Source organism: Rhinoderma darwinii, unplaced genomic scaffold, assembly GCF_050947455.1.
Source record: "Rhinoderma darwinii isolate aRhiDar2 unplaced genomic scaffold, aRhiDar2.hap1 Scaffold_620, whole genome shotgun sequence".
NCBI classification, from domain to species: Eukaryota; Metazoa; Chordata; class Amphibia; order Anura; family Rhinodermatidae; genus Rhinoderma; species Rhinoderma darwinii.
The window spans coordinates 62,323-89,043 of record NW_027464176.1 but is presented as its reverse complement, the minus strand read 5'-3'; the positions used below and the strand labels follow the sequence as shown (position 1 = coordinate 89,043).

The 26,721-nt window shown below is 53.8% G+C and overlaps 1 protein-coding gene across 4 annotated transcripts in view; it reads left to right on the top strand.

The window, feature by feature from the left end:
* Nucleotides 1-26,721, top strand: part of MROH1 (maestro heat like repeat family member 1) — an 83,205-nt gene that overhangs the window by 11,357 nt on the left and 45,127 nt on the right. For 3 of the 4 annotated variants that reach the window (XM_075849012.1, XM_075849011.1, XM_075849009.1), the window contains exons 5-19: nt 4,037-4,188; nt 4,434-4,574; nt 5,677-5,769; nt 6,245-6,323; nt 7,484-7,597; nt 8,242-8,315; nt 15,307-15,429; nt 15,814-15,924; nt 16,067-16,211; nt 16,355-16,395; nt 22,568-22,709; nt 24,072-24,124; nt 24,210-24,317; nt 24,423-24,542; nt 25,316-25,438. In XM_075849012.1, coding sequence (XP_075705127.1) covers nt 4,037-4,188; nt 4,434-4,574; nt 5,677-5,769; nt 6,245-6,323; nt 7,484-7,597; nt 8,242-8,315; nt 15,307-15,429; nt 15,814-15,924; nt 16,067-16,211; nt 16,355-16,395; nt 22,568-22,709; nt 24,072-24,124; nt 24,210-24,317; nt 24,423-24,542; nt 25,316-25,438 — 1,619 coding nt within the window. The remainder of the gene's footprint in view (nt 1-4,036; nt 4,189-4,433; nt 4,575-5,676; nt 5,770-6,244; nt 6,324-7,483; nt 7,598-8,241; nt 8,316-15,306; nt 15,430-15,813; nt 15,925-16,066; nt 16,212-16,354; nt 16,396-22,567; nt 22,710-24,071; nt 24,125-24,209; nt 24,318-24,422; nt 24,543-25,315; nt 25,439-26,721) is intronic. The other variant, XM_075849010.1, reaches the window with a different exon arrangement.

The following is a 26,721-nucleotide window of genomic DNA, read 5'->3' as shown; positions in this document are numbered from 1 at the left end:
GTCTGTATACATGAACCCTCCTCTCCGGGCGGCTGATCCCGTACAGGTCTGTATACATGAACCCTCCTCTCCGGGGGGGGGCTGATCCTGTACAGGTCTGTATACATGAACCCTCCTCTCCGGGGGGGGCTGATCCTGTACAGGTCTGTATACATGAATCCTCCTCTCTGGGGGGGCTGATCCTGTACAGGTCTGTATACATAAACCCTCCTCTCCGGGGGGGGGCTGATCCTGTACAGGTCTGTATACATGAATCCTCCTCTCTGGGGGGCTGATCCTGTACAGGTCTGTATACATGAATCCTCCTCTCTGGGGGGCTGATCCTGTACAGGTCTGTATACATGAATCCTCCTCTCTGGGGGGCTGATCCTGTACAGGTCTGTATACATGAACCCTCCTCTCCGGGGGGGCAGATCCTGTACAGGTCTGTATACATGAATCCTCCTCTCCGGGGAGGGGGGGGGGGATGATCCTGTACAGGTCTGTATACATGAACCCTCCTCTCTGGGGGGGCTGATCCTGTACAGGTCTGTATACATGAATCCTCCTCTCTGGGGGGGCTGATCCTGTACAGGTCTGTATACATGAATCCTCCTCTCTGGGGGGGGGGGGGGGGGGCTGATCCTGTACAGGTCTGTATACATGAATCCTCCTCTCCGGGGGGGGGGGGGGGGCTGATCCTGTACAGGTCTGTGTACATGAATCCTCCTCTCTGGGGGGGCTGATCCTGTACAGGTCTGTATACATGAATCCTCCTCTCCGGGGGGGGGGGGGGGGGGGCTGATCCTGTACAGGTCTGTATACATGAATCCTCCTCTCTGGGGGGGCTGATCCTGTACAGGTCTGTATACATGAATCCTCCTCTCTGGGGGGGCTGATCCTGTACAGGTCTGTATACATGAATCCTCCTCTCCGGGGGGGGGGCTGATCCTGTACAGGTCTGTATACATGAATCCTCTCCGGGGGGGGGGCTGATCCTGTACAGGTCTGTATACATGAATCCTCCTCTCTGGGGGGCTGATCCTGTACAGGTCTATACATGAACCCTCCTCTCCGGGGGGGGGTTGATCCTGTACAGGTCTGTATACATGAATCCTCCTCTCTGGGGGGCTGATCCTGTACAGGTCTGTATACATGAATCCTCCTCTCCGGGGGGGGGGGGCTGATCCTGTACAGGTCTGTATACATGAACCCTCCTCTCTGGGGGGGCTGATCCTGTACAGGTCTGTATACATGAATCCTCCTCTCTGGGGGGGCTGATCCTGTACAGGTCTGTATACATGAATCCTCCTCTCTGGGGGGGGGGGGGGGCTGATCCTGTACAGGTCTGTATACATGAATCCTCCTCTCTGGGGGGCTGATCCTGTACAGGTCTGTATACATGAATCCTCCTCTCTGGGGGGGCTGATCCTGTACAGGTCTGTATACATGAATCCTCCTCTCTGGGGGGGCTGATCCTGTACAGGTCTGTATACATGAATCCTCCTCTCTGGGGGGGCTGATCCTGTACAGGTCTGTATACATGAATCCTCCTCTCTGGGGGGGCTGATCCTGTACAGGTCTGTATACATGAATACTCCTCTCTGGGGGGGGCTGATCCTGTACAGGTCTGTATACATGAATCCTCCTCTCTGGGGGGGCTGATCCTGTACAGGTCTGTATACATGAATCCTCCTCTCTGGGGGGGGGGGGGGGACTGATCCTGTACAGGTCGGTATACATGAATCCTCCTCTCTGGGGGGCTGATCCTGTACAGGTCTGTATACATGAATCCTCCTCTCTGGGGGGCTGATCCTGTACAGGTCTGTATACATGAATCCTCCTCTCTGGGGGGGGGGCTGATCCTGTACATGAAGCTGATCTATGAGGAATCCCCGAGGGGGGGGGGGGTTGTTAAAATCTCGGTTCCCTTTTTGTGTTTCGGAGCCCTGCACAGGTGACTAGGACAAAAATAGAGAGTGGCCGACGCACATGAGCGATTCTCAGGGGGAACCAGGTGAAGTGCCTTATATATTCTGCAGCCATATACACTGCACTACTACTACCCCGCACTGTATATATACTGCAGCCATATACACTGCACTACTACTACCCCGCACTGTATATATACTGCAGCCATATACACTGCACTACTACTACCCCGCACTGTATATATACTGCAGCCATATACACAGCACTACTACTACCCCGCACTGTATATATACTGCAGCCATATACACTGCACTACTACTACCCCGCACTGTATATATACTGCAGCCATATACACTGCACTACTACTACCCCGCACTGTATATATACTGCAGCCATATACACAGCACTACTACTACCCCGCACTGTATATATACTGCAGCCATATACACTGCACTACTACTACCCCGCACTGTATATATACTGCAGCCATATACACTGCACTACTACTACCCCGCACTGTATATATACTGCAGCCATATACACAGCACTACTACTACCCCGCACTGTATATATACTGCAGCCATATACACTGCACTACTACTACCCGCACTGTATATATACTGCAGCCATATACACTGCACTACTACTACCCCGCACTGTATATATACTGCAGCCATATACACTGCACTACTACTACCGCGCACTGTATATATACTGCAGCCATATACACTGCACTACTACCCCGCACTGTATATATACTGCAGCCATATACACTGCACTACTACCCCGCACTGTATATATACTGCAGCCATATACACAGCACTACTACTACCCCGCACTGTATATATACTGCAGCCATATACACTGCACTACTACTACCCCGCACTGTATAAATACTGCAGCCATATACACTGCACTACTACTACCCCGCACTGTATATATACTGCAGCCATATACACAGCACTACTACTACCCCGCACTGTATATATACTGCAGCCATATACACTGCACTACTACTACCCCGCACTGTATATATACTGCAGCCATATACACTGCACTACTACTACCCCGCACTGTATATATACTGCAGCCATATACACTGCACTACTACTACCCCGCACTGTATATATACTGCAGCCATATACACAGCACTACTACTACCCCGCACTGTATATATACTGCAGCCATATACACTGCACTACTACTACCCCACACTGTATATATACTGCAGCCCTATACACTGCACTACTACTACCCCGCACTGTATATATACTGCAGCCATATACACTGCACTACTACTACCCCGCACTGTATAAATACTGCAGCCATATACACTGCACTACTACTACCCCGCACTGTATATATACTGCAGCCGTATACACTGCACTACTACCCCACACTGTATATATACTGCAGCCATATACACAGCACTACTACTACCCCGCACTGTATATATACTGCAGCCGTATACACTGCACTACTACTACCCTGCACTGTATATATACTGCAGCCATATACACAGCACTACTACTACCCCGCACTGCATATTTACTGCAGCCATATACACTGCACTACTACTAACCCGCACATGTGGGGACACGCGCGGGGTTACATGTGGGGACACGCGGGGGGGGGCGGGGTTACATGTGGGGACACGTGGGGGGGCGGGGTTACATGTGGGGACACGCGGGGGGGGGGGTGGGGTTACATGTGGGGACACGCGGGGGGGGGGGGGTGGGGTTACATGTGGGGACACGCGGGGGGGGGGGGTGGGGTTACATGTGGGGACACGCGGGGACACGCGCGGGGTTACATGCGGGGACACGCGCGGGGTTACATGCGGGGACACGCGCGGGGTTACATGCGGGGACACGCGCGGGGTTACATGCGGGGACGCGGGGTGGGGTTACATGTGGGGGGGCGGGGTTACATGTGGGGACACGCGGGGGGGGGGTGGGGTTACATGTGGGGACACGCGGGGGGGGGCGGGGTTACATGTGGGGACACGCGCGGGGTTACATGCGGGGACACGCGCGGGGTTACATGCGGGGACACGCGCGGGGTGGGGTTACATGTGGGGACACGCAGGCTCTGCCTCTCACTTTGACCTCTCTTCTTGCCTCAGCCCTGCAGCACTTCAGTGAGAGTATTCAGGAGTATCTCGCTAACCTGGACAAGGCTCCGGACCCCACCGTGAGGAAAGACACCTTCTCCAGTGACCTCTTCAACGCCTATGATGTCCTGTTCAATAACTGGCTGCAGAACCGCGAGTCCAAGGTGAGAGGTTGCAGCCCGGCCGCTGTCCTTATAATATACTCCGGACTCTGCTACATGAGTGTAGCGCCGCACTATATGCTGCACAATATAGGTCTACACAGATCCATATGGATGGTCAGGGTCTGTATCATCTCCCACACGAGTTTAGAAATCTTCCAGCAACAGACACGGCACAATCTCCCCGAAACTGTGCCACCCGCTCCGTGACTGACGTTCCCGTCCTGACCCCATGTCCCCCCCTGCAGGTCAGGCTCGCTGTGGTTGAGGCGCTCGGTCCTTTGAGTCACTTACTTCCCAATGAAAAGCTGGAAGAACAACTTGCCCGGCTCCTCCCCGGCATCTTATCCCTGTATAAGAAGAATGTGGAGCCTTTCTTTGTGACTAAGGTGAGCGCACGATCTCCGCACTGTGTGATCACATGGAGACCCTCTTTACTCCCCCCGGACATCCTTCTTTTTCTTTTTTTCCCCTCCTCTCTCCTCTTCTTTCTTAACTTTCCCAGGATGTCCTCTCCTCCTTTCATCTTTCTTCTGTGTGTCTGTCTTGCGCTCTGTCTCATTCTTTTTCCTACTTTACTTCCTTGCCTCCACTTCATCCTTTACTCTCCTGGGACGTCCTCTCCTTCTCTCTTTTCTCTTTACTCTCCTGGGACGTCCTCTCCTTCTCTCTTTTCTCCTTACTCTCCTGGGACGTCCTCTCCTTCTCTCTTTTCTCTTTACTCTCCTGGGACGTCCTCTCCTTCTCTCTTTTCTCTTTACTCTCCTGGGACGTCCTCTCCTTCTCTCTTTTCTCTTTACTCTCCTGGGACGTCCTCTCCTTCTCTCTTTTCTCCTTACTCTCCTGGGACGTCCTCTCCTTCTCTCTTTTCTCTTTACTCTCCTGGGACGTCCTCTCCTTCTCTCTTTTCTCTTTACTCTCCTGGGACGTCCTCTCCTTCTCTCTTTTCTCTTTACTCTCCTGGGACGTCCTCTCCTTCTCTCTTTTCTCTTTACTCTCCTGGGACGTCCTCTCCTTCTCTCTTTTCTCTTTACTCTCCTGGGACGTCCTCGCCTTCTCTCTTTTCTCTTTACTCTCCTGGGACGTCCTCGCCTTCTCTCTTTTCTCTTTACTCTCCTGGGACGTCCTCGCCTTCTCTCTTTTCTCTTTACTCTCCTGGGACGTCCTCTCCTTCTCTCTTTTCTCTTTACTCTCCTGGGACGTCCTCTCCTTCTCTCTTTTCTCTTTACTCTCCTGGGACGTCCTCTCCTTCTCTCTTTTCTCTTTACTCTCCTGGGACGTCCTCTCCTTCTCTCTTTTCTCTTTACTCTCCTGGGTGTCCTTTTTACTCTCCTGGGACGTCCTCTTCTCTCGTTACTCTCCCCTCCTGGGATGTTCGCTTCTCTTTTTCTTTCTTTTTCTTTCTCTATTCTCCTTCTTTTCTCTTCTTCTTCTTTTCTCTTCTTTCTCTCCTGGTTCCAGCTCATGGTGTTCCTGTTTTCTTCTTTTCAGAGCTTGTGTCAGATCCTGGAGAGCGCGGTGTGTAATGAGAGTCGGACGCTGGAGCCTCAGATAGACTCTGTGCTGTCAGTGCTGCACACCCAGGTGAGGTCAGAGCCGGCCGTGCAGTCTCCATCATTCAGTCGATGACTATTTCGCTGCAATTGGGATAAAGCAGATTACTGTTGATTGCTGCAGATTTACTTTTCACTCCTTATTGAATGATTAACGAAGAAACCCTGAGTATATGGGGGGGGGGGCAGTGATTTCGGTTTATACAGAGCCCTCCCTCCATGCCACGACATGTCCTGTTGGGGTAAAGCCGGCCATAAGCCTTGACTATTGCTGTGCTGACGGTTGTACGGTCAGAGCGTCTGCGCATCCGTGTCTGCTGCGATAGTAGGGGGATAAGTGGCTGACAGACCCCCCGTTATCCCTCTTTAGACTCCTCTGGCAGCAGCTAATAATCCAGCACAGGTTTGCCCCTTACGCAGTAGGACCCCCAGTGTGCAGGTGCTGTGTACGAGGGACCCCTGTATCCACCTCCTGTCGCTGAGGCCTCCATGTTTTCTGCCTGCAGATCTGCTCCTCTATGGAAGCGCCAACACAGATGCTGGTGAGGAATCGCAACGAGGTTCTCCGCTGCTTCACGGTGCTCGGTAAGGGGGAGAGCGCTTCTTATTCTGGAGTTCTGGGATTCTTCTCTTCTGTCTTTCTATTTGCTGCCTGTCTACCATAAAATGCTGAAAATCCACATTAGGTCATTAGTAGAAGGGACAGTCCGAGGAAAGTGTTCTCAGAACTTCTATTTAAACCACAATACGGATCCGCATGTAAAAAGTGCAATAGGGAGTTCGGTGGACAAAACAACGGGGGGGGGGGGTCCTCTGCCACACGGGGGGGTGGGGTCTCTGCCACACGGGTGGGGGGGGGGGGTCTCTGCCACACGGGTGGGGGGGGGTCCTCTGCCACACGGGGGGGGGGTGGGTCCTCTGCCACACGGGTGGGGGGGGGTCCTCTGCCACACGGGTGGGGGTGGGGTCTCCTCTGCCACACGGGTGGGGGTGGGGTCTCCTCTGCCACACGGGAGGGGGTGGGTCCTCTGCCACACGGGTGGGGGGGGGGGTCCTCTGCCACACGGGTGAGGGTGGGGTCTCCTCTGCCACACGGGAGGGGGGGGGTCCTCTGCCACACGGGAGGGGGGGGGTCCTCTGCCACACGGGGGGGGGGGGGTCCTCTGCCACACGGGAAGGGGGTCCTCTGCCACACGGGGGTTAAAGCGTTGCGTGTGCAATGTTGGTGGTGAATCTACAAGTCGGGTCTGTCCGATTCGGACGCTGGCGGCTTTTTTTCTTAGTATAATGAATATTCTCGAGATCAGTTATAAAGCGTCACATGACCGGTCACTTTGGCGCCTGACATTGGGATTTCTCGGAATTCACATCTCACCCGATCTTCTTCATATTAAATTTCTTTGCATAGGGAGAATTATAACCACAGGATCCGCCAAGGGAACCGTTCTAAGTCTTCTAAAGGAAAAATCCAGGCAAAAGTGATCTGCTGTGTAATGCCTAGTGCAGGTCCTGAGGGGGCGGAGCATGACACCAGGATATTCACTCTGGACTCTGTCATGCTCCACCCCCTCCGGGCCTGTCCTTCCCAGTGGATCAGGTTTGCCTGGACTGACTTTTTTATGAGGTCGGAGTGCATGTAGACTGGGTACAGAGACCAGGCAGCGGCTCTTCGGGTTAGTCAGGGGGTGCAGGGTACAATGACGGGCAGTGATCTTCATAGTAACCTCCATTCCTCTGTCCTGCAGCCTCCTCTTTTCCAGATCACCTGCTGTCGTATCTGCTCCCCAAACTGGAGGCCAATAACCCCAAAGTGCGTGTGGGGACCCTGATAATCCTGAAGCAAGTCATTAACTCTGCAGGTAATCCGGGGCAGGGGGCTGATCAGTACAAGCCTGAGCGGGGGAGGGGTGCGGAGCCTCTGCCCACCATAGGTTACCAGGTTATTGTACGGATGACCAGCTGTAATGCTTGAAGGGTCGGTCCGTCTCCCGCACACAACGCGGCTTCCTTGTAGAAAGTAATGTCTGTGAATAGTCGCTGGAGGAGCTTTATGTAGAGGTGGAGCAGTCGCCCGCTCAGCCAGATTTCAGCTTCTATTTGCCAAAGGACCTCTGAAAATGGAGCTTGGTTGCCTTAGACCACTGCTCCACCTGTCATACACTATTGATGCAGCTCCCAATTTGTTTAAATTCCTCACCATGTTTAAGATCTCTGCTTTCTGCCAGTGAATGAAACCTTCCTTCTGTACAGGCAGATGCTGAGAACCCGCCTGCCCTGCCATGTTCAGAGCCGGCGGGTCAGCTGTGTGTGCAGGACTAGTTCAGGAGGGGTTTTCAATCCCTGGATGTAAAGAAGATTGTTCTAATTCACTGAAAAAAGCAGAGGTCTTCTAGAGTTTCTAGAGCCATGGATTCTCAGGCTGTATGTTTATACCTGAGCTGCCGGGGGGACGGGCAGGAAGACGACGGTCTAATCCGATTTATTGACTTTTCTTGGATTTCAGCATCTTTGATGGAAGTAAAAAAGCCGCTGATTCTTACAGCTGTCAGACAACCGCTCCAGGACAGCAACAACCGGGTGAGTGTCCGAACCACAGCCCGTCATTGTGTGTGTGTGTGTGTGTGTGTGTGTGTGGTTTCTCCGGCCTCTGTCTCGGGGTGTGTGTGTGTGTGTGTGTGGTTTCTCCGGCCTCTGTCTCGGGGTGTGTGTGTGTGTGTGTGTGTGTGGTTTCTCTGGCCTCTTGTCTCGGGGTGTGTGTGTGTCTGTGTGTGTGTGTGTGTGTGTGTGTGGTTTCTCTGGCCTCTGGGTGTGTGTGTGTATGGTTTCTCTGGCCTCTGTCTCGGTGTGTGTGTGTGTGTGTGTGTGTGTGTGGTTTCCCCGGCCTCTGTCTCGGTGTGTGTGTGTGTGTGTGTGTATGGTTTCTCCGGCCTCTGTCTCGGTGTGTGTGTGTGTGTGTGTGTGTGTGTGTGTGTGGTTTCCCCGGCCTCTGTCTCGGTGTGTGTGTGTGTGTGTGTGTGTGTGGTTTCTCTGGCCTCTGTCTCGGGGTGTGTGTGTGTGTGTGTGTGTGTGTGTGGTTTCTCTGGCCTCTGTCTCGGGGTGTGTGTGTGTCTGTGTGGTTTCTCCGGCCTCTGTCTCGGGGTGTGTGTGTGTGGGTGTGTGTGTGTGTGTGTGTGTGGTTTCTCTGGCCTCTGTCTCGGGGTGTGTGTGTGTGTGTGTGTGTGTGTGTGTGTGTGGTTTCTCCGGCCTCTGTCTCGGGGTGTGTGTGTGTGTGTGGTTTCTCTGGCCTCTGTCTCGGTGTGTGTGTGTGTGTGTGTGTGGTTTCCCCGGCCTCTGTCTCGGTGTGTGTGTGTGTGTGTGTGGTTTCTCTGGCCTCTGTCTCGGGGTGTGTGTGTGTGTGTGTGTGTGTGTGTGTGTGGTTTCTCTGGCCTCTGTCTCGGGGTGTGTGTGTGTCTGTGTGGTTTCTCTGGCCTCTGTCTCGGGGTGTGTGTGTGTGTGTGTGTGTGTGTGTGTGGTTTCCCCGGCCTCTGTCTCGGTGTGTGTGTGTGTGTGGTTTCTCCGGCCTCTGTCTCGGGGTGTGGGTGTGTGTGTGTGTGGTTTCCCCGGCCTCTGTCTCGGTGTGTGTGTGTGTGTGTGTGTGTGTGTGTGTGGTTTCTCTGGCCTCTGTCTCGGGGTGTGTGTGTGTGTGTGTGTGTGTGTGGTTTCTCTGGCCTCTGTCTCGGGGTGTGTGTGTGTCTGTGTGGTTTCTCCGGCCTCTGTCTCGGGGTGTGTGTGTGTGTGTGTGTGGTTTCTCCGGCCTCTGTCTCGGGGTGTGTGTGTGTGTCTGTGTGGTTTCTCCGGCCTCTGTCTCGGGGTGTGTGTGTGTGTCTGTGTGGTTTCTCCGGCCTCTGTCTCGGGGTGTGTGTGTGTGTGTGTGGTTTCCCCGGCCTCTGTCTCGGTGTGTGTGTGTGTGTGGTTTCTCTGGCCTCTGTCTCGGGGTGTGTGTGTGTGTGTGTGTGTGTGTGTGGTTTCTCCGGCCTCTGTCTCGGTGTGTGTGTGTGTGTCTGTGTGGTTTCTCCGGCCTCTGTCTCGGGGTGTGTGTGTGTGTGTATGGTTTCCCCGGCCTCTGTCTCGGGGTGTGTGTGTGTGTGTGTTTGTGTGGTTTCCCCGGCCTCTGTCTCGGTGTGTGTGTGTGTGTGTGTGTGTGGTTTCCCCGGCCTCTGTCTCGGTGTGTGTGTGGTTTCTCTGGCCTCTGTCTCGGGGTGTGTGTGTGTGTGGTTTCCCCGGCCTCTGTCTCGGGGTGTGTGTGTGTGTGTGTGTTTGTGTGGTTTCCCCGGCCTCTGTCTCGGTGTGTGTGTGTGTGTGTGTGTGTGTGTGGTTTCCCCGGCCTCTGTCTCGGTGTGTGTGTGGTTTCTCTGGCCTCTGTCTCGGGGTGTGTGTGTGTGTGGTTTCCCCGGCCTCTGTCTCGGGGTGTGTGTGTGTGTGTGTGTGTGTGTGTGTGTGGTTTCCCCGGCCTCTGTCTCGGTGTGTGTGTGTGTGTGTGTGTGTGTGTGTGTGGTTTCCCCGGCCTCTGTCTCGGTGTGTGTGTGGTTTCTCTGGCCTCTGTCTCGGGGTGTGTGTGTGTGTGTGTGGTTTCTCCGGCCTCTGTCTCGGGGGGTGTGTGTGTGTGTGTGTGTGTGTGTGTGGTTTCTCTGGCCTCTGTCTCGGGGTGTGTGTGTGTGGTTTCTCTGGCCTCTGTCTCGGGGTGTGTGTGTGTGTGTGTGTGTGTGTCTGTGTGGTTTCTCCGGCCTCTGTCTCGGTGTGTGTGTGTGTGTGTGTGTGTGTGTGTGTGTGGTTTCTCCGGCCTCTGTCTGTGTGTGTGTGTGTGTGTGTGTGGTTTCTCCGGCCTCTGTCTCGGGGTGTGTGTGTGTGTGTGGTTTCCCCGGCCTCTGTCTCGGTGTGTGTGTGGTTTCTCTGGCCTCTGTCTCGGGGTGTGTGTGTGTGTGTGTGTGTGTGTGTGTGTGTGTGTGGTTTCTCTGGCCTCTGTCTCGGGGTGTGTGTGTCTGTGTGTGTGGTTTCTCCGGCCTCTGTCTCGGGGTGTGTGTGTGGTTTCTCCGGCCTCTGTCTCGGGGTGTGTGTGTCTGTGTGTGTGGTTTCTCCGGCCTCTGTCTCGGGGGGTGTGTGTGTGTGTGTGTGTGTGTGTGTGTGTGTGTGTGTGTGTGGTGTTTCTCCGGCCTCTGTCTCGGGGTGTGTGTGTGTGGTGTTTCTCTGGCCTCTGTCTCGGGGTGTCTGTGTGGTTTCTCCGGCCTCTGGGTGTGTGTCTGTGTGGTTTCCCCGGCCTCTGTCTCGGTGTGTGTGTGTGGTTTCTCCGGCCTCTGTCTCGGTGTGTGTGTGTGTGTGTGTGTGTGGTTTCTCTGGCCTCTGTCTCGGGGTGTGTGTGTGTGTGTGTGTGTGTGGTTTCTCTGGCCTCTGTCTCGGGGTGTGTGTGTGTGTGTGTGGTTTCTCCGGCCTCTGTCTCGGGGTGTGTGTGTGTGTGTGTGTGTGTGTGTGTGGTTTCTCTGGCCTCTGTCTCGGGGTGTGTGTGTGTGGTTTCTCTGGCCTCTGTCTCGGGGTGTGTGTGTGTGTGTGTGTGGTTTCTCTGGCCTCTGTCTCGGGGTGTGTGTGTGTGTGTGTGTGGTTTCTCTGGCCTCTGTCTCGGGGTGTGTGTGTGTGTGTGTGTGGTTTCTCTGGCCTCTGTCTCGGGGTGTGTGTGTGTGTGTGTGTGTGTGTGTGTGTGTGGTTTCTCCGGCCTCTGTCTCGGGGTGTGTGTGTGTGTGTGTGGTTTCTCTGGCCTCTGTCTCGGGGTGTGTGTGTGTGTGTGTGGTTTCTCTGGCCTCTGTCTCGGGGTGTGTGTGTGTGTGTGTGGTTTCTCTGGCCTCTGTCTCGGGGTGTGTGTGTGTGTGTGTGTGGTTTCTCTGGCCTCTGTCTCGGGGTGTGTGTGTGTGTGTGTGTGTGTGTGTGGTTTCTCTGGCCTCTTGTCTCGGGGTGTGTGTGTGTCTGTGTGTGTGTGTGTGTGTGTGTGGTTTCTCTGGCCTCTGGGTGTGTGTGTGTATGGTTTCTCTGGCCTCTGTCTCGGTGTGTGTGTGTGTGTGTGTGTGTGTGTGGTTTCCCCGGCCTCTGTCTCGGTGTGTGTGTGTGTGTGTGTGTGTGTGTGTGTATGGTTTCTCCGGCCTCTGTCTCGGTGTGTGTGTGTGTGTGTGTGTGTGTGTGTGTGGTTTCCCCGGCCTCTGTCTCGGTGTGTGTGTGTGTGTGTGTGTGTGGTTTCTCTGGCCTCTGTCTCGGGGTGTGTGTGTGTGTGTGTGTGTGTGTGTGTGTGTGTGTGTGGTTTCTCTGGCCTCTGTCTCGGGGTGTGTGTGTGTCTGTGTGGTTTCTCCGGCCTCTGTCTCGGGGTGTGTGTGTGTGTGTGTGTGGGTGTGTGTGGGTGTGTGTGTGTGTGTGTGGTTTCTCTGGCCTCTGTCTCGGGGTGTGTGTGTGTGTGTGTGTGTGTGTGTGTGTGTGTGTGTGGTTTCTCCGGCCTCTGTCTCGGGGTGTGTGTGTGTGTGTGGTTTCTCTGGCCTCTGTCTCGGTGTGTGTGTGTGTGTGTGTGTGTGGTTTCCCCGGCCTCTGTCTCGGTGTGTGTGTGTGTGTGTGTGGTTTCTCTGGCCTCTGTCTCGGGGTGTGTGTGTGTGTGTGTGTGTGGTTTCTCTGGCCTCTGTCTCGGGGTGTGTGTGTGTCTGTGTGGTTTCTCCGGCCTCTGTCTCGGGGTGTGTGTGTGTGTGTGTGTGTGTGTGGTTTCCCCGGCCTCTGTCTCGGTGTGTGTGTGTGTGTGGTTTCTCCGGCCTCTGTCTCGGGGTGTGGGTGTGTGTGTGTGTGGTTTCCCTGGCCTCTGTCTCGGTGTGTGTGTGTGTGTGTGTGTGTGTGTGTGTGTGTGTGTGGTTTCTCTGGCCTCTGTCTCGGGGTGTGTGTGTGTGTGTGTGTGTGTGTGTGTGTGTGTGGTTTCTCTGGCCTCTGTCTCGGGGTGTGTGTGTGTCTGTGTGGTTTCTCCGGCCTCTGTCTCGGGGTGTGTGTGTGTGTGTGTGTGTGTGGTTTCCCCGGCCTCTGTCTCGGTGTGTGTGTGTGGTTTCTCTGGCCTCTGTCTCGGGGTGTGTGTGTGTGTGTGTGTGTGTGTGTGTGGTTTCTCCGGCCTCTGTCTCGGTGTGTGTGTGTGTGTGTCTGTGTGGTTTCTCCGGCCTCTGTCTCGGGGTGTGTGTGTGTGTGTGTGGTTTCCCCGGCCTCTGTCTCGGGGTGTGTGTGTGTGTGTGTTTGTGTGGTTTCCCCGGCCTCTGTCTCGGTGTGTGTGTGGTTTCTCTGGCCTCTGTCTCGGGGTGTGTGTGTGTGTGTGGTTTCCCCGGCCTCTGTCTCGGGGTGTGTGTGTGTGTTTGTGTGGTTTCCCCGGCCTCTGTCTCGGTGTGTGTGTGTGTGTGTGTGTGTGGTTTCCCCGGCCTCTGTCTCGGTGTGTGTGTGGTTTCTCTGGCCTCTGTCTCGGGGTGTGTGTGTGTGTGGTTTCCCCGGCCTCTGTCTCGGGGTGTGTGTGTGGTTTCCCCGGCCTCTGTCTCGGTGTGTGTGTGTGTGTGTGTGTGTGTGTGGTTTCCCCGGCCTCTGTCTCGGTGTGTGTGTGGTTTCTCTGGCCTCTGTCTCGGGGTGTGTGTGTGTGTGTGGTTTCTCCGGCCTCTGTCTCGGGGGGTGTGTGTGTGTGTGTGTGTGTGTGGTTTCTCTGGCCTCTGTCTCGGGGTGTGTGTGTGTGGTTTCTCTGGCCTCTGTCTCGGGGTGTGTGTGTGTGTGTGTGTGTGTGTGTGTGTGTGTGTCTGTGTGGTTTCTCCGGCCTCTGTCTCGGTGTGTGTGTGTGTGTGTGTGTGTGGTTTCTCCGGCCTCTGTCTCGGTGTGTGTGTGTGTGTGTGTGGTTTCTCCGGCCTCTGTCTCGGGGTGTGTGTGTGTGTGTGTGTGGTTTCCCCGGCCTCTGTCTCGGTGTGTGTGTGGTTTCTCTGGCCTCTGTCTCGGGGTGTGTGTGTGTGTGTGTGTGTGTGTGTGTGTGTGGTTTCTCTGGCCTCTGTCTCGGGGTGTGTGTGTCTGTGTGTGTGGTTTCTCCGGCCTCTGTCTCGGGGTGTGTGTGTGGTTTCTCCGGCCTCTGTCTCGGGGTGTGTGTGTGGTTTCTCCGGCCTCTGTCTCGGGGTGTGTGTGTCTGTGTGTGTGGTTTCTCCGGCCTCTGTCTCGGGGGGTGTGTGTGTGTGTGTGTGTGTGTGTGTGGTGTTTCTCTGGCCTCTGTCTCGGGGTGTCTGTGTGGTTTCTCTGGCCTCTGTCTCGGGGTGTCTGTGTGGTTTCTCCGGCCTCTGGGTGTGTGTCTGTGTGGTTTCCCCGGCCTCTGTCTCGGTGTGTGTGTGTGTGTGGTTTCTCCGGCCTCTGTCTCGGTGTGTGTGTGTGTGTGTGTGTGGTTTCTCTGGCCTCTGTCTCGGGGTGTGTGTGTGTGTGTGTGTGTGTGTGTGGTTTCTCTGGCCTCTGTCTCGGGGTGTGTGTGTGTGTGTGGTTTCTCTGGCCTCTGTCTCGGGGTGTGTGTGTGTGTGTGTGTGTGTGTGTGGTTTCTCTGGCCTCTGTCTCGGGGGGTGTGTGTGTGTGTGTGGTTTCTCTGGCCTCTGTCTCGGGGTGTGTGTGTGTGTGTGTGTGTGGTTTCTCTGGCCTCTGTCTCGGGGTGTGTGTGTGTGGTTTCTCTGGCCTCTGTCTCGGGGTGTGTGTGTGTGTGTGTGTGTGTGTGGTTTCTCTGGCCTCTGTCTCGGGGTGTGTGTGTGTGTGTGTGGTTTCTCTGGCCTCTGTCTCGGGGTGTGTGTGTGTGTGTGTGTGTGTGTGTGGTTTCTCTGGCCTCTGTCTCGGGGTGTGTGTGTGTGTGTGTGTGTGTGGTTTCTCTGGCCTCTGTCTCGGGGTGTGTGTGTGTGTGTGTGGTTTCTCTGGCCTCTGTCTCGGGGTGTGTGTGTGTGTGTGTGTGTGTGTGTGTGTGGTTTCTCTGGCCTCTGTCTCGGGGTGTGTGTGTGTCTGTGTGGTTTCTCCGGCCTCTGTCTCGGGGTGTGTGTGTGTGTGTGTGTGTGTGTGTGTGTGTGTGTGGGGTGTTTCTCTGGCCTCTGTCTCGGGGTGTGTGTGGTGTTTCTCTGGCCTCTGTCTCGGGGTGTGTGTGTGTGGTTTCTCTGGCCTCTGTCTCGGGGTGTGTGTGTGTGTGTGTGTGGTTTCTCTGGCCTCTGTCTCGGGGTGTGTGTGTGTGTGTGTGTGGTTTCTCCGGCCTCTGTCTCGGGGTGTGTGTGTGTGTGTGTGTGTGTGTGTGTGTGGGGTGTTTCTCTGGCCTCTGTCTCGGGGTGTGTGTGTGTGTGTGTGTGTGGTGTTTCTCTGGCCTCTGTCTCGGGGTGTGTGTGTGTGTGTGTGTGGTGTTTCTCTGGCCTCTGTCTCGGGGTGTGTGTGTGTGTGTGTGTGTGTGGTGTTTCTCTGGCCTCTGTCTCTGTGTGTGTGTGTGTGTGTGTGTGTGGTTTCTCCGGCCTCTGTCTCATGTGTCCCCCGTCTTCCGTACCTTTTCCGGCAGGTGAGGAAAGCGATGGTGCAGCTGATCAGTACTATGGCACACCACGGCTACCTGGAGCAGGCCGGGGCAGAGGTCATGCTGGACTATATCATCCGGCTGTGCTGTATATCGCCTGAGAGTACGGTAAGATGGTTTCCAGGCCACGGCTGACACGGTCTGTATGTCATAAATATGTGATAATGGCCGTGTGGCGTTTGCTGTGATCCAGTACTCCGAGCCACTCACTTCTAGGCTCCGCATAGGACGGGTTTTCAGATATTGACATTTGAGACCCTGAATCCTATTGGTCACAGTCTATGACTCGGCTGTTCTGTAACTATAACCCCTAGCATGCTCCGGATGATTCCATGTTCATAACCAACTGGGCCATATCTGGGCCATGTGTCGTAACTGGGCCATATCCAGCCTGTCCTTCACTTGTCTCCACACCGGTCCTGAGCGTCCGGCCTCTGCGGGTCATACCATGATGGCAGCTACTGACGGTATTAATCTTCTGTTCATCCTTAGCAGCTGCGGCGGCAGAACTCCGAATACGAAGAAGTCACAGAAGAAAGTGTGAGACGTATCAGTATCAACACCCTGTACCTGATCAGCACCACTGTGGAGCGTATGACTAACGTGAGTCCTCTCTGTACAGCGACCACCGCTTCCACGCCTTGCCTATACTCGTTCTAGGGCCGTATACACATGGCGGCTGGTGTACAGTGGCTTCTAGAGACGTGGTTAATATGCCCCTCACAGCTCGTCTCCCATGTTTCAGATCTTGTGGCCCTACCTCCTGGAGTTTGTGGTCCCCATACAGTTCACTGATGCTCTGACTCCTGTCTGTAAGAGCCTGGTGCATCTGGGTCAGAAAAAGCAAGAAGAAGGCGTGGAGGGGTTCCTCATAAACTACAACGTGAATGGTGGGCACCTCCATCCGACATGATATCCAGATTACACCTCGTATGACCTCTACTGTCTATGTCTTCTACACTCCTTATTTCTTCTGGTCACGAACTGTTCACCTGCAAAACTCATGTAATTGATTTTCATTTTGTGTTCACAGTGGACCTGCCGTCCCCACATGCTTTATTTGCACGTCTCCTGGTAAATATAACTTTGTCAACTGTATTGTATTTACATGGTGTCCAGTGCTGAGATCAGATCTCCAGGAGGACAGTGAGGTAGAGGAGACACTTCCTAGTCCTCTCCTGTAGTAATGTCTCCAGTGCTGAGATCAGATCCCCAGGAGGACAGTGAGGTAGAGGAGACACTTCCTAGTCCTCACCTGTAGTAATGTCTCCAGTGCTGAGGTCAGATCTCCAGGAGGACAGTGAGGTAGAGGAGACACTTCCTAGTCCTCACCTGTAGTAATCTCTCCAGTGCGGAGATCAGATCTCCAGGAGGACAGTGAGGTAGAGGAGACACTTCCTAGTCCTCTCCTGTAGTAATGTCTCCAGTACTGAGATCAGGTCTCCAGGAGGACAGTGAGGTAGAGGAGACACTTCCTAGTCCTCTCCTGTAGTAATGTCTCCAGTGCTGAGATCAGATCCCCAGGAGGACAGTGAGGTAGAGGAGACACTTCCTAGTCCTCACCTGTAGTAATGTCTCCAGTGCTGAGATCAGATCCCCAGGAGGACAGTGAGGTAGAGGAGACACTTCCTAGTCCTCTCCTGTAGTAATGTCTCCAGTACTGAGGTCAGATCTCCAGGAGGACAGTGAGGTAGAGGAGACACTTCCTAGTCCTCTCCTGTAGTAATGTCTCCAGTGCTGAGATCAGATCTCCAGGAGGACAGTGAGGTAGAGGAGACACTTCCTAGTCCTCTCCTGTAGTAATGTCTCCAGTGCTGAGATCAGATCTCCAGGAGGACAGTGAGGTAGAGGAGACACTTCCTAGTCCTCTCCTGTAGTAATGTCTCCAGTGCTGAGATCAGGTCTCCGGGAGGACAGTGAGGTAGAGGAGACACTTCCTAGTCCTCTCCTGTAGTAATGTCTCCAGTACTGAGATCAGATCTCCAGGAGGACAGTGAGGTAGAGGAGACACTTCCTAGTCCTCTCCTGTAGTAATGTCTCCAGTGCTGAGATCAGATCCCCAGGAGGACAGTGAGGTAGAGGAGACACTTCCTAGTCCTCACCTGTAGTAATGTCTCCAGTGCTGAGGTCAGATCTCCAGGAGGACAGTGAGGTAGAGGAGACACTTCCTAGTCCTCACCTGTAGTAATCTCTCCAGTGCGGAGATCAGATCTCCAGGAGGACAGTGAGGTAGAGGAGACACTTCCTAGTCCTCTCCTGTAGTAATGTCTCCAGTACTGAGATCAGGTCTCCAGGAGGACAGTGAGGTAGAGGAGACACTTCCTAGTCCTCTCCTGTAGTAATGTCTCCAGTGCTGAGATCAGATCCCCAGGAGGACAGTGAGGTAGAGGAGACACTTCCTAGTCCTCACCTGTAGTAATGTCTCCAGTGCTGAGATCAGATCCCCAGGAGGACAGTGAGGTAGAGGAGACACTTCCTAGTCCTCTCCTGTAGTAATGTCTCCAGTACTGAGGTCAGATCTCCAGGAGGACAGTGAGGTAGAGGAGACACTTCCTAGTCCTCTCCTGTAGTAATGTCTCCAGTGCTGAGATCAGATCTCCAGGAGGACAGTGAGGTAGAGGAGACACTTCCTAGTCCTCTCCTGTAGTAATGTCTCCAGTGCTGAGATCAGATCTCCAGGAGGACAGTGAGGTAGAGGAGACACTTCCTAGTCCTCTCCTGTAGTAATGTCTCCAGTGCTGAGATCAGGTCTCCGGGAGGACAGTGAGGTAGAGGAGACACTTCCTAGTCCTCTCCTGTAGTAATGTCTCCAGTACTGAGATCAGATCTCCAGGAGGACAGTGAGGTAGAGGAGACACTTCCTAGTCCTCTCCTGTAGTAATGTCTCCAGTGCTGAGATCAGATCCCCAGGAGGACAGTGAGGTAGAGGAGACACTTCCTAGTCCTCACCTGTAGTAATGTCTCCAGTGCTGAGGTCAGATCTCCAGGAGGACAGTGAGGTAGAGGAGACACTTCCTAGTCCTCACCTGTAGTAATCTCTCCAGTGCGGAGATCAGATCTCCAGGAGGACAGTGAGGTAGAGGAGACACTTCCTAGTCCTCTCCTGTAGTAATGTCTCCAGTACTGAGATCAGGTCTCCAGGAGGACAGTGAGGTAGAGGAGACACTTCCTAGTCCTCTCCTGTAGTAATGTCTCCAGTGCTGAGATCAGATCCCCAGGAGGACAGTGAGGTAGAGGAGACACTTCCTAGTCCTCACCTGTAGTAATGTCTCCAGTGCTGAGATCAGATCCCCAGGAGGACAGTGAGGTAGAGGAGACACTTCCTAGTCCTCTCCTGTAGTAATGTCTCCAGTACTGAGGTCAGATCTCCAGGAGGACAGTGAGGTAGAGGAGACACTTCCTAGTCCTCTCCTGTAGTAATGTCTCCAGTGCTGAGATCAGATCTCCAGGAGGACAGTGAGGTAGAGGAGACACTTCCTAGTCCTCTCCTGTAGTAATGTCTCCAGTGCTGAGATCAGATCTCCAGGAGGACAGTGAGGTAGAGGAGACACTTCCTAGTCCTCTCCTGTAGTAATGTCTCCAGTGCTGAGATCAGGTCTCCGGGAGGACAGTGAGGTAGAGGAGACACTTCCTAGTCCTCTCCTGTAGTAATGTCTCCAGTACTGAGATCAGATCTCCAGGAGGACAGTGAGGTAGAGGAGACACTTCCTAGTCCTCTCCTGTAGTAATGTCTCCAGTGCTGAGATCAGATCCCCAGGAGGACAGTGAGGTAGAGGAGACACTTCCTAGTCCTCTCCTGTAGTAATGTCTCCAGTGCTGAGATCAGATCTCCAGGAGGACAGTGAGGTAGAGGAGACACTTCCTAGTCCTCACCTGTAGTAATGTCTCCAGTACTGAGATCAGATCTCCAGGAGGACAGTGAGGTAGAGGAGACACTTCCTAGTCCTCACCTGTAGTAATGTCTCCAGTGCTGAGATCAGATCTCCAGGAGGACAGTAAGGTAGAGGAGACACTTCCTAGTCCTCTCCTGTAGTAATATCTCCAGTGCTGAGATTAGATCTCCAGGAGGACAGTGAGGTAGAGGAGACACTTCCTAGTCCTCTCCTGTAGTAATGTCTCCAGTGCTGAGATCAGATCTCCAGGAGGACAGTGAGGTAGAGGAGACACTTCCTAGTTCTCATCTGTAGTAATGTCTCCAGTGCTGAGATCAGATCTCCAGGAGGACAGTAAGGTAGAGGAGACACTTCCTAGTCCTCTCCTGTAGTAATATCTCCAGTGCTGAGATTAGATCTCCAGGAGGACAGTGAGGTAGAGGAGACACTTCCTAGTCCTCTCCTGTAGTAATGTCTCCAGTGCTGAGATCAGATCCCCAGGAGGACAGTGAGGTAGAGGAGACACTTCCTAGTCCTCTCCTGTAGTAATGTCTCCAGTACTGAGGTCAGATCTCCAGGAGGACAGTGAGGTAGAGGAGACACTTCCTAGTCCTCTCCTGTAGTAATGTCTCCAGTGCTGAGATCAGATCTCCAGGAGGACAGTGAGGTAGAGGAGACACTTCCTAGTCCTCTCCTGTAGTAATGTCTCCAGTGCTGAGATCAGATCTCCAGGAGGACAGTGAGGTAGAGGAGACACTTCCTAGTCCTCTCCTGTAGTAATGTCTCCAGTGCTGAGATCAGATCTCCAGAGGACAGTGAGGTAGAGGAGACACTTCCTAGTCCTCTCCTGTAGTAATGTCTCCAGTGCTGAGATCAGGTCTCCAGAGGACAGTAAGGTAGAGGAGACACTTCCTAGTCCTCTCCTGTAGTAATGTCTCCAGTGCTGAGATCAGATCTCCAGGAGGACAGTGAGGTAGAGGAGACACTTCCTAGTCCTCACCTGTAGTAATGTCTCCAGTGCTGAGATCAGGAGGACAGTGAGGTAGAGGAGACACTTCCTAGTCCTCTCCTGTAGTAATGTCTCCAGTACTGAGATCAGATCTCCAGGAGGACAGTGATGTAGAGGAGACACTTCCTAGTCCTCTCCTGTAGTAATGTCTCCAGTACTGAGATCAGATCTCCAGGAGGACAGTGAGGTAGAGGAGACACTTCCTAGTCCTCTCCTGTAGTAATGTCTCCAGTACTGAGATCAGGTCTCCAGGAGGACAGTGAGGTAGAGGAGACACTTCCTAGTCCTCTCCTGTAGTAATGTCTCCAGTACTGAGATCAGATCTCCAGGAGGACAGTGAGGTAGAGGAGACACTTCCTAGTCCTCACCTGTAGTAATGTCTCCAGTGCTGAGATTAGATCTCCAGGAGGACAGTGAGGTAGAGGAGACACTTCCTAGTCCTCTCCTGTAGTAATGTCTCCAGTACTGAGATCAGGTCTCCAGGAGGACAGTGAGGTAGAGGAGACACTTCCTAGTCCTCTCCTGTAGTAATGTCTCCAGTACTGAGATCAGATCTCCAGGAGGACAGTGAGGTAGAGGAGACACTTCCTAGTCCTCACCTGTAGTAATGTCTCCAGTGCTGAGATCAGATCTCCAGGAGGACAGTGAGGTAGAGGAGACACTTCCTAGTCCTCTCCTGTAGTAATGTCTCCAGTACTGAGATCAGGTCTCCAGGAGGACAGTGAGGTAGAGGAGACACTTCCTAGTCCTCTCCTGTAGTAATGTCTCCAGTACTGAGATCAGGAGGACAGTGAGGTAGAGGAGACACTTCCTAGTCCTCACCTGTAGTAATGTCTCCAGTACTGAGATCAGATCTCCAGGAGGACAGTGAGGTAGAGGAGACACTTCCTAGTCCTCACCTGTAGTAATGTCTCCAGTACTGAGATCAGGTCTCCAGGAGGACAGTGAGGTAGAGGAGACACTTCCTAGTCCTCACCTGTAGTAATGTCTCCAGTACTGAGATCAGATCTCCAGGAGGACAGTGAGGTAGAGGAGACACTTCCTAGTCCTCACCTGTAGTAATGTCTCCAGTGCTGAGATCAGATCTCCAGGAGGACAGTGAGGTAGAGGAGACACTTCCTAGTCCTCTCCTTTAGTAATGTCTCCTGTACTGAGATCAGATCTCCAGGAGGACAGTGAGGTAGAGGAGACACTTCCTAGTCCTCTCCTGTAGTAATGTCTCCAGTACTGAGATCAGATCTCCAGAGGACAGTGAGGTAGAGGAGACACTTCCTAGTCCTCACCTGTAGTAATGTCTCCAGTACTGAGATCAGATCTCCAGGAGGACAGTGAGGTAGAGGAGACACTTCCTAGTCCTCACCTGTAGTAATGTCTCCAGTACTGAGATCAGATACCTCCAGGAGGACAGTGAGGTGGAGGAGACACTTCCTAGTCCTCACCTGTAGTAATGTCTCCAGTACTGAGATCACATCTCCAGGAGGACAGTGTGGTAGAGGAGACACTTCCTAGTCCTCTCCTGTAGTAATGTCTCCAGTACTGAGATCAGATCTCCAGGAGGACAGTGAGGTAGAGGAGACACTTCCTAGTCCTCACCTGTAGTAATGTCTCCAGTACTGAGATCAGGAGGACAGTGAGGTAGAGGAGACACTTCCTAGTCCTCACCTGTAGTAATGTCTCCAGTGCTGAGATCAGATCTCCAGGAGGACAGTGTGGTAGAGGAGACACTTCCTAGTCCTCTCCTGTAGTAATGTCTCCAGTACTGAGATCAGATCTCCAGGAGGACAGTGAGGTAGAGGAGACACTTCCTAGTCCTCTCCTGTAGTAATGTCTCCAGTACTGAGATCAGATCTCCAGGAGGACAGTGAGGTAGAGGAGACACTTCCTAGTCCTCTCCTGTAGTAATGTCTCCAGTGCTGAGATCAGATCTCCAGGAGGACAGTGAGGTAGAGGAGACACTTCCTAGTCCTCACCTGTAGTAATGTCTCCAGTACTGAGATCAGGAGGACAGTGAGGTAGAGGAGACACTTCCTAGTCCTCACCTGTAGTAATGTCTCCAGTGCTGAGATCAGATCTCCAGGAGGACAGTGAGGTAGAGGAGACACTTCCTAGTCCTCTCCTGTAGTAATGTCTCCAGTGCTGAGATCAGATCCCCAGGAGGACAGTGAGGTAGAGGAGACACTTCCTAGTCTTCTCCTGTAGTAATGTCTCCAGTGCTGAGATCAGGTCTCCAGGAGGACAGTGAGGTAGAGGAGACACTTCCTAGTCCTCCCCTGGAGCTGTTGTCCTCGGTTTCTTTGATACGTGGTTGACCTGATTGTCTCTTCAGCTATGGATGATTTTGTCCACCTTTTTGTCTCTTTTTCAGGTGGTTTCTGCTTCCCGAGAACCCAGTGATGGAAGAAATGCCGCCGCTCTTCGTCTTCTCTCCGTTATGCAGATTAACATCCACCCGACTATAGGACAATGCTGGGAGCAGGAGATTCCGCCTCTTCTGCAGTGCCTGGAAGGTGGGATTAATCTCTTACGGCTCCAGACCCCTCCCCCGAGCATCTCTTCTATAGGTGGTTTTTGTTTTGTTGGTAGGGGTCGTGAGACCTTCGTCTTTAGGCCGCTGTCTGTCAGATCTGTGCGGCTGAGCTGCTCATGGACATGAGATTGTAGACCGCAGATCCCACCACAATCCACAAATATGTGGACGGTTATTGTGTGGATCAGATTTTTAGGCTCTGTTCACACGGCGATCAAAAAACGGCTGTAAAATACGGAGCTTTTCAAGGGAAAACCGCCTCCGATTTTCAGCCTTTTTTAAGCATCAAGCGTTTTTTTGATGCGTTTTTTACAGCCGTTTTTGGAGCTGTTTTTCTATTGACCCAATCAAAAACGGCTTAAGATGTGACATGCCGTTCTTTTTTACAGGGCGTTTTTTTTACGCGCCGTTTATAAAAATTGTCCCGTAAGAAACGCCCGTGGGAACGGAACGCCGTTTTTCCCATTTAAATCAATTGGCAGATGTTTGGAGGCGTTCAGGCTGAAAATAAGCCGTGTGCACATACCCTCAATGTTCCTTGAGATAAGCAGCAGCATATGTTTCTGACAGCCGCTTCTCTCCACCATAGAAAGGTCATGGATGATTTGCGTTTTCATCCCGTTGACTGGTCTGTAGATGGGTTGTAGGTCCGGTCCGGTATTTTCCATCGTTCCCTCCTCTGGGTAGACGAGGTTTGTGCTGCGTCTCCATTGCTGGCCGTGACTTCTGGGATATTTCTCACATTTGATCCTTATCTGTTGGGGGTTGGAGTCTGCATTGTCGCTCCTTGTGTGCTGATTAATGGAGGATGGGAGTGTTGGTTGTGTCCGTTGCTTTCTAACGCTTCCAGGTCCATGTAGGTGCCGTGTCCGAGCTGTCGGATAAATCTCATATATTGAGGGTGGAGAGCCAGTCGGGGTGACCCAGGAGGAGATGATGAGCTCCTAAATCCCTCACCCGTCACCCACAGTGGAGGGCACACTTGTAGCCCAGTGTCTCGTGCCCCACATCTGCCAGTCCGGTGCCATCAATGTATAGTGAGAACCTCGCAGCTTTCTAATAGACTTCGTAATTTCAATTCCTCACCATTATCAAGACTCTGCTTGTTGTCAGTGAGTGGACGCTGGCATCTATAGTCTGAGAACTCAACCTGATCTAATGTCACAGTTGGTTTGTAACAATGTATCCAGTCAGGACAATCACCTGTGAGGTAAACAACCAGGACTCCAGGGTGATCCATTTTACCTGCGCTGATACATTGTAACGTATCTTCAGCCCGCTTTGTGTCGTTTTAACCCTTCCTCTCTTGATCTGCTGACGTTTTCAACGCTTGTTTTTCTAGAAATGAATGACAAGACTCCACATCCGACAGACTGGGAGGAGCGGCTGCTGAAGGTGAGTGAGCAGCGGAGGGTTGGGGCGCCTGCGTTCCACTGCTGGGGGTTCTGGGGTCCGCTCACTGTGTTGTGCTGTGGTTCAGCTCCTGGTGGGCTCGCTGCAGGCCGTGGCTGATGATTCCTGGATCTATCAGATGTCACAGGAGATGAGGAAACAACTCAACACCTACAACAACTCTGCTCTGGAGAAGGTGAGCGACGCTCCTGTCCCGCCTGTGACCATGATGGTGGTCTGGGATTCTGTGGTCTGCGTCCAGCAGGGGGCGATATTCACCTCTCAATGTCTTCTATCCTAGAATTTCCTCTACAAATGCATTGGGAGCTGCCTGGGGGCCTGTGCCAACCACGAGGTGGTGAGGAAGGAGCTTCAGGAGCTGCTGACCAATGCCCGCTACCAGGATGAAGCTGAGCGAGAGGTAACCGCATGGTGCTCACTACAACTCCTCTCATCTGCCTAGGTGGACGGGAGGGTTTGCTGCACAGCGGATATATTTGCTGCTCAGGAGACAGGGAAAGCTGGGTGACCATCTATGCGAGCTTTCATTTCTGCTGCAGCGGTTGTCATCCCACTTTTCCACAACCTGATTGGAAACGTCAGGACTGAGGACGCTGTCTGTGCTCCAGGGTGAGACTTGAAGATGATACTTCCTGTGAGGTTTGTCCTCTGCCTCCCTCTGTCAGCTCTCCCTGGCAACCTATTGAATCCATGCCTGGTGCTCAGGGCTGTGAACTGTCTAATCACTGCAGTAATGTGAGATCCCATAGAGCGGAGGGAACCTGTGACTCTCCAGCTGTGGTACAACTACAACTCCCAGCATGTCAGTATGAGCAGACTACCCCATCAGCTGACGTATAAGATCACTAATAATACCTGGGGGCACTCTCAGCATGTAGACGGACAGCCGGGCCTGCTGGGTGTAGTAGTGCAGTGAGGGAGGCCGTATATTGGAGGTCCCCGAGCTGGGGCGGCTTCTGTCCAGATCCAGTGTATGTAAATGAAGGGCTAGGACAGGCTTTCAGCTTGCAATCAGTGAATAGAAACATTTAGGGTTTGCAGAGATGTAGGGAATGATGAGGAATGTCAGAGTTTGATGCGATGATGGAGATTCATTACCAGGAGTCCTGTGACTGCGACTTGTAATGGAGAAGACGGCGCCTCCCCCAGGATAACGCTGATCTCTGTTCACAGGGTCTCGCTATTGCTTTCGGCATCTGCTCGGCTCATCACTTGGATGACACGTTGTATAAGTTGTCAGAGTTCCTGAAATCCGACATCATGAAGAAGAACACTGGAATTTTCAACCTCTTCAAGGTGCGTACGACTGCAGAAGACACTGGCCCAACCAATCAGAAGTAAGGATACAGTGCCTGCTGCAGTGTGGCCCCTCCCCCATACAGTGCCTGCTGCAGTGTGGCCCCTCCCCCATACAGTGCCTGCTGCAGTGTGGCCCCTCCCCATACAGTGCCTGCTGCAGTGTGGCCCCTCCCCCATACAGTGCCTGCTGCAGTGTGGCCCCTCCCCCATACAGTGCCTGCTGCAGTGTGGCCCCTCCCCCATACAGTGCCTGCTGCAGTGTGGCCCCTCCCCCATACAGTGCCTGCTGCAGTGTGGCCCCTCCCCCATACAGTGCCTGCTGCAGTGTGGCCCCTCCCCCATACAGTGCCTGCTGCAGTGTGGCCCCTCCCCCATACAGTGCCTGCTGCAGTGTGGCCCCTCCCCCATACAGTGCCTGCTGCAGTGTGGCCCCTCCCCCATACAGTGCCTGCTGCAGTGTGGCCCCTCCCCCATACAGTGCCTGCTGCAGTGTGGCCCCTCCCCCATACAGTGCCTGCTGCAGTGTGGCCCCTCCCCCATACAGTGCCTGCTGCAGTGTGGCCCCTCCCCCATACAGTGCCTGCTGCAGTGTGGCCCCTCCCCCATACAGTGCCTGCTGCAGTGTGGCCCCTCCCCCATACAGTGCCTGCTGCAGTGTGGCCCCTCCCCCATACAGTGCCTGCTGCAGTGTGGCCCCTCCCCCATACAGTGCCTGCTGCAGTGTGGCCCTCCCCCATACAGTGCCTGCTGCAGTGTGGCCCTCCCCCATACAGTGCCTGCTGCAGTGTGGCCCTCCCCCATACAGTGCCTGCTGCAGTGTGGCCCTCCCCCATACAGTGCCTGCTGCAGTGTGGCCCTCCCCCATAGAGTGCCTGCTGCAGTGTGGCCCTCCCCCATAGAGTGCCTGCTGCAGTGTGGCCCTCCCCCATAGAGTGCCTGCTGCAGTGTGGCCCTCCCCCATAGAGTGCCTGCTGCAGTGTGGCCCTCCCCCATAGAGTGCCTGCTGCAGTGTGGCCCTCCCCCATACAGTGCCTGCTGCAGTGTGGCCCTCCCCCATACAGTGTCTGCTGCAGTGTGGCCCTCCCCCATACAGTGCCTGCTGCAGTGTGGCCCCTCCCCATACAGTGCCTGCTGCAGTGTGGCCCCTCCCCATACAGTGCCTGCTGCAGTGTGGCCCCTCCCCATGCAGTGTCGGTTGCAGTGTGGCCCCTTCCCATACAGTGCCTGCTGCAGTGTGGCCCCTCCCCCATACAGTGCCTGCTGCAGTGTGGCCCCTCCCC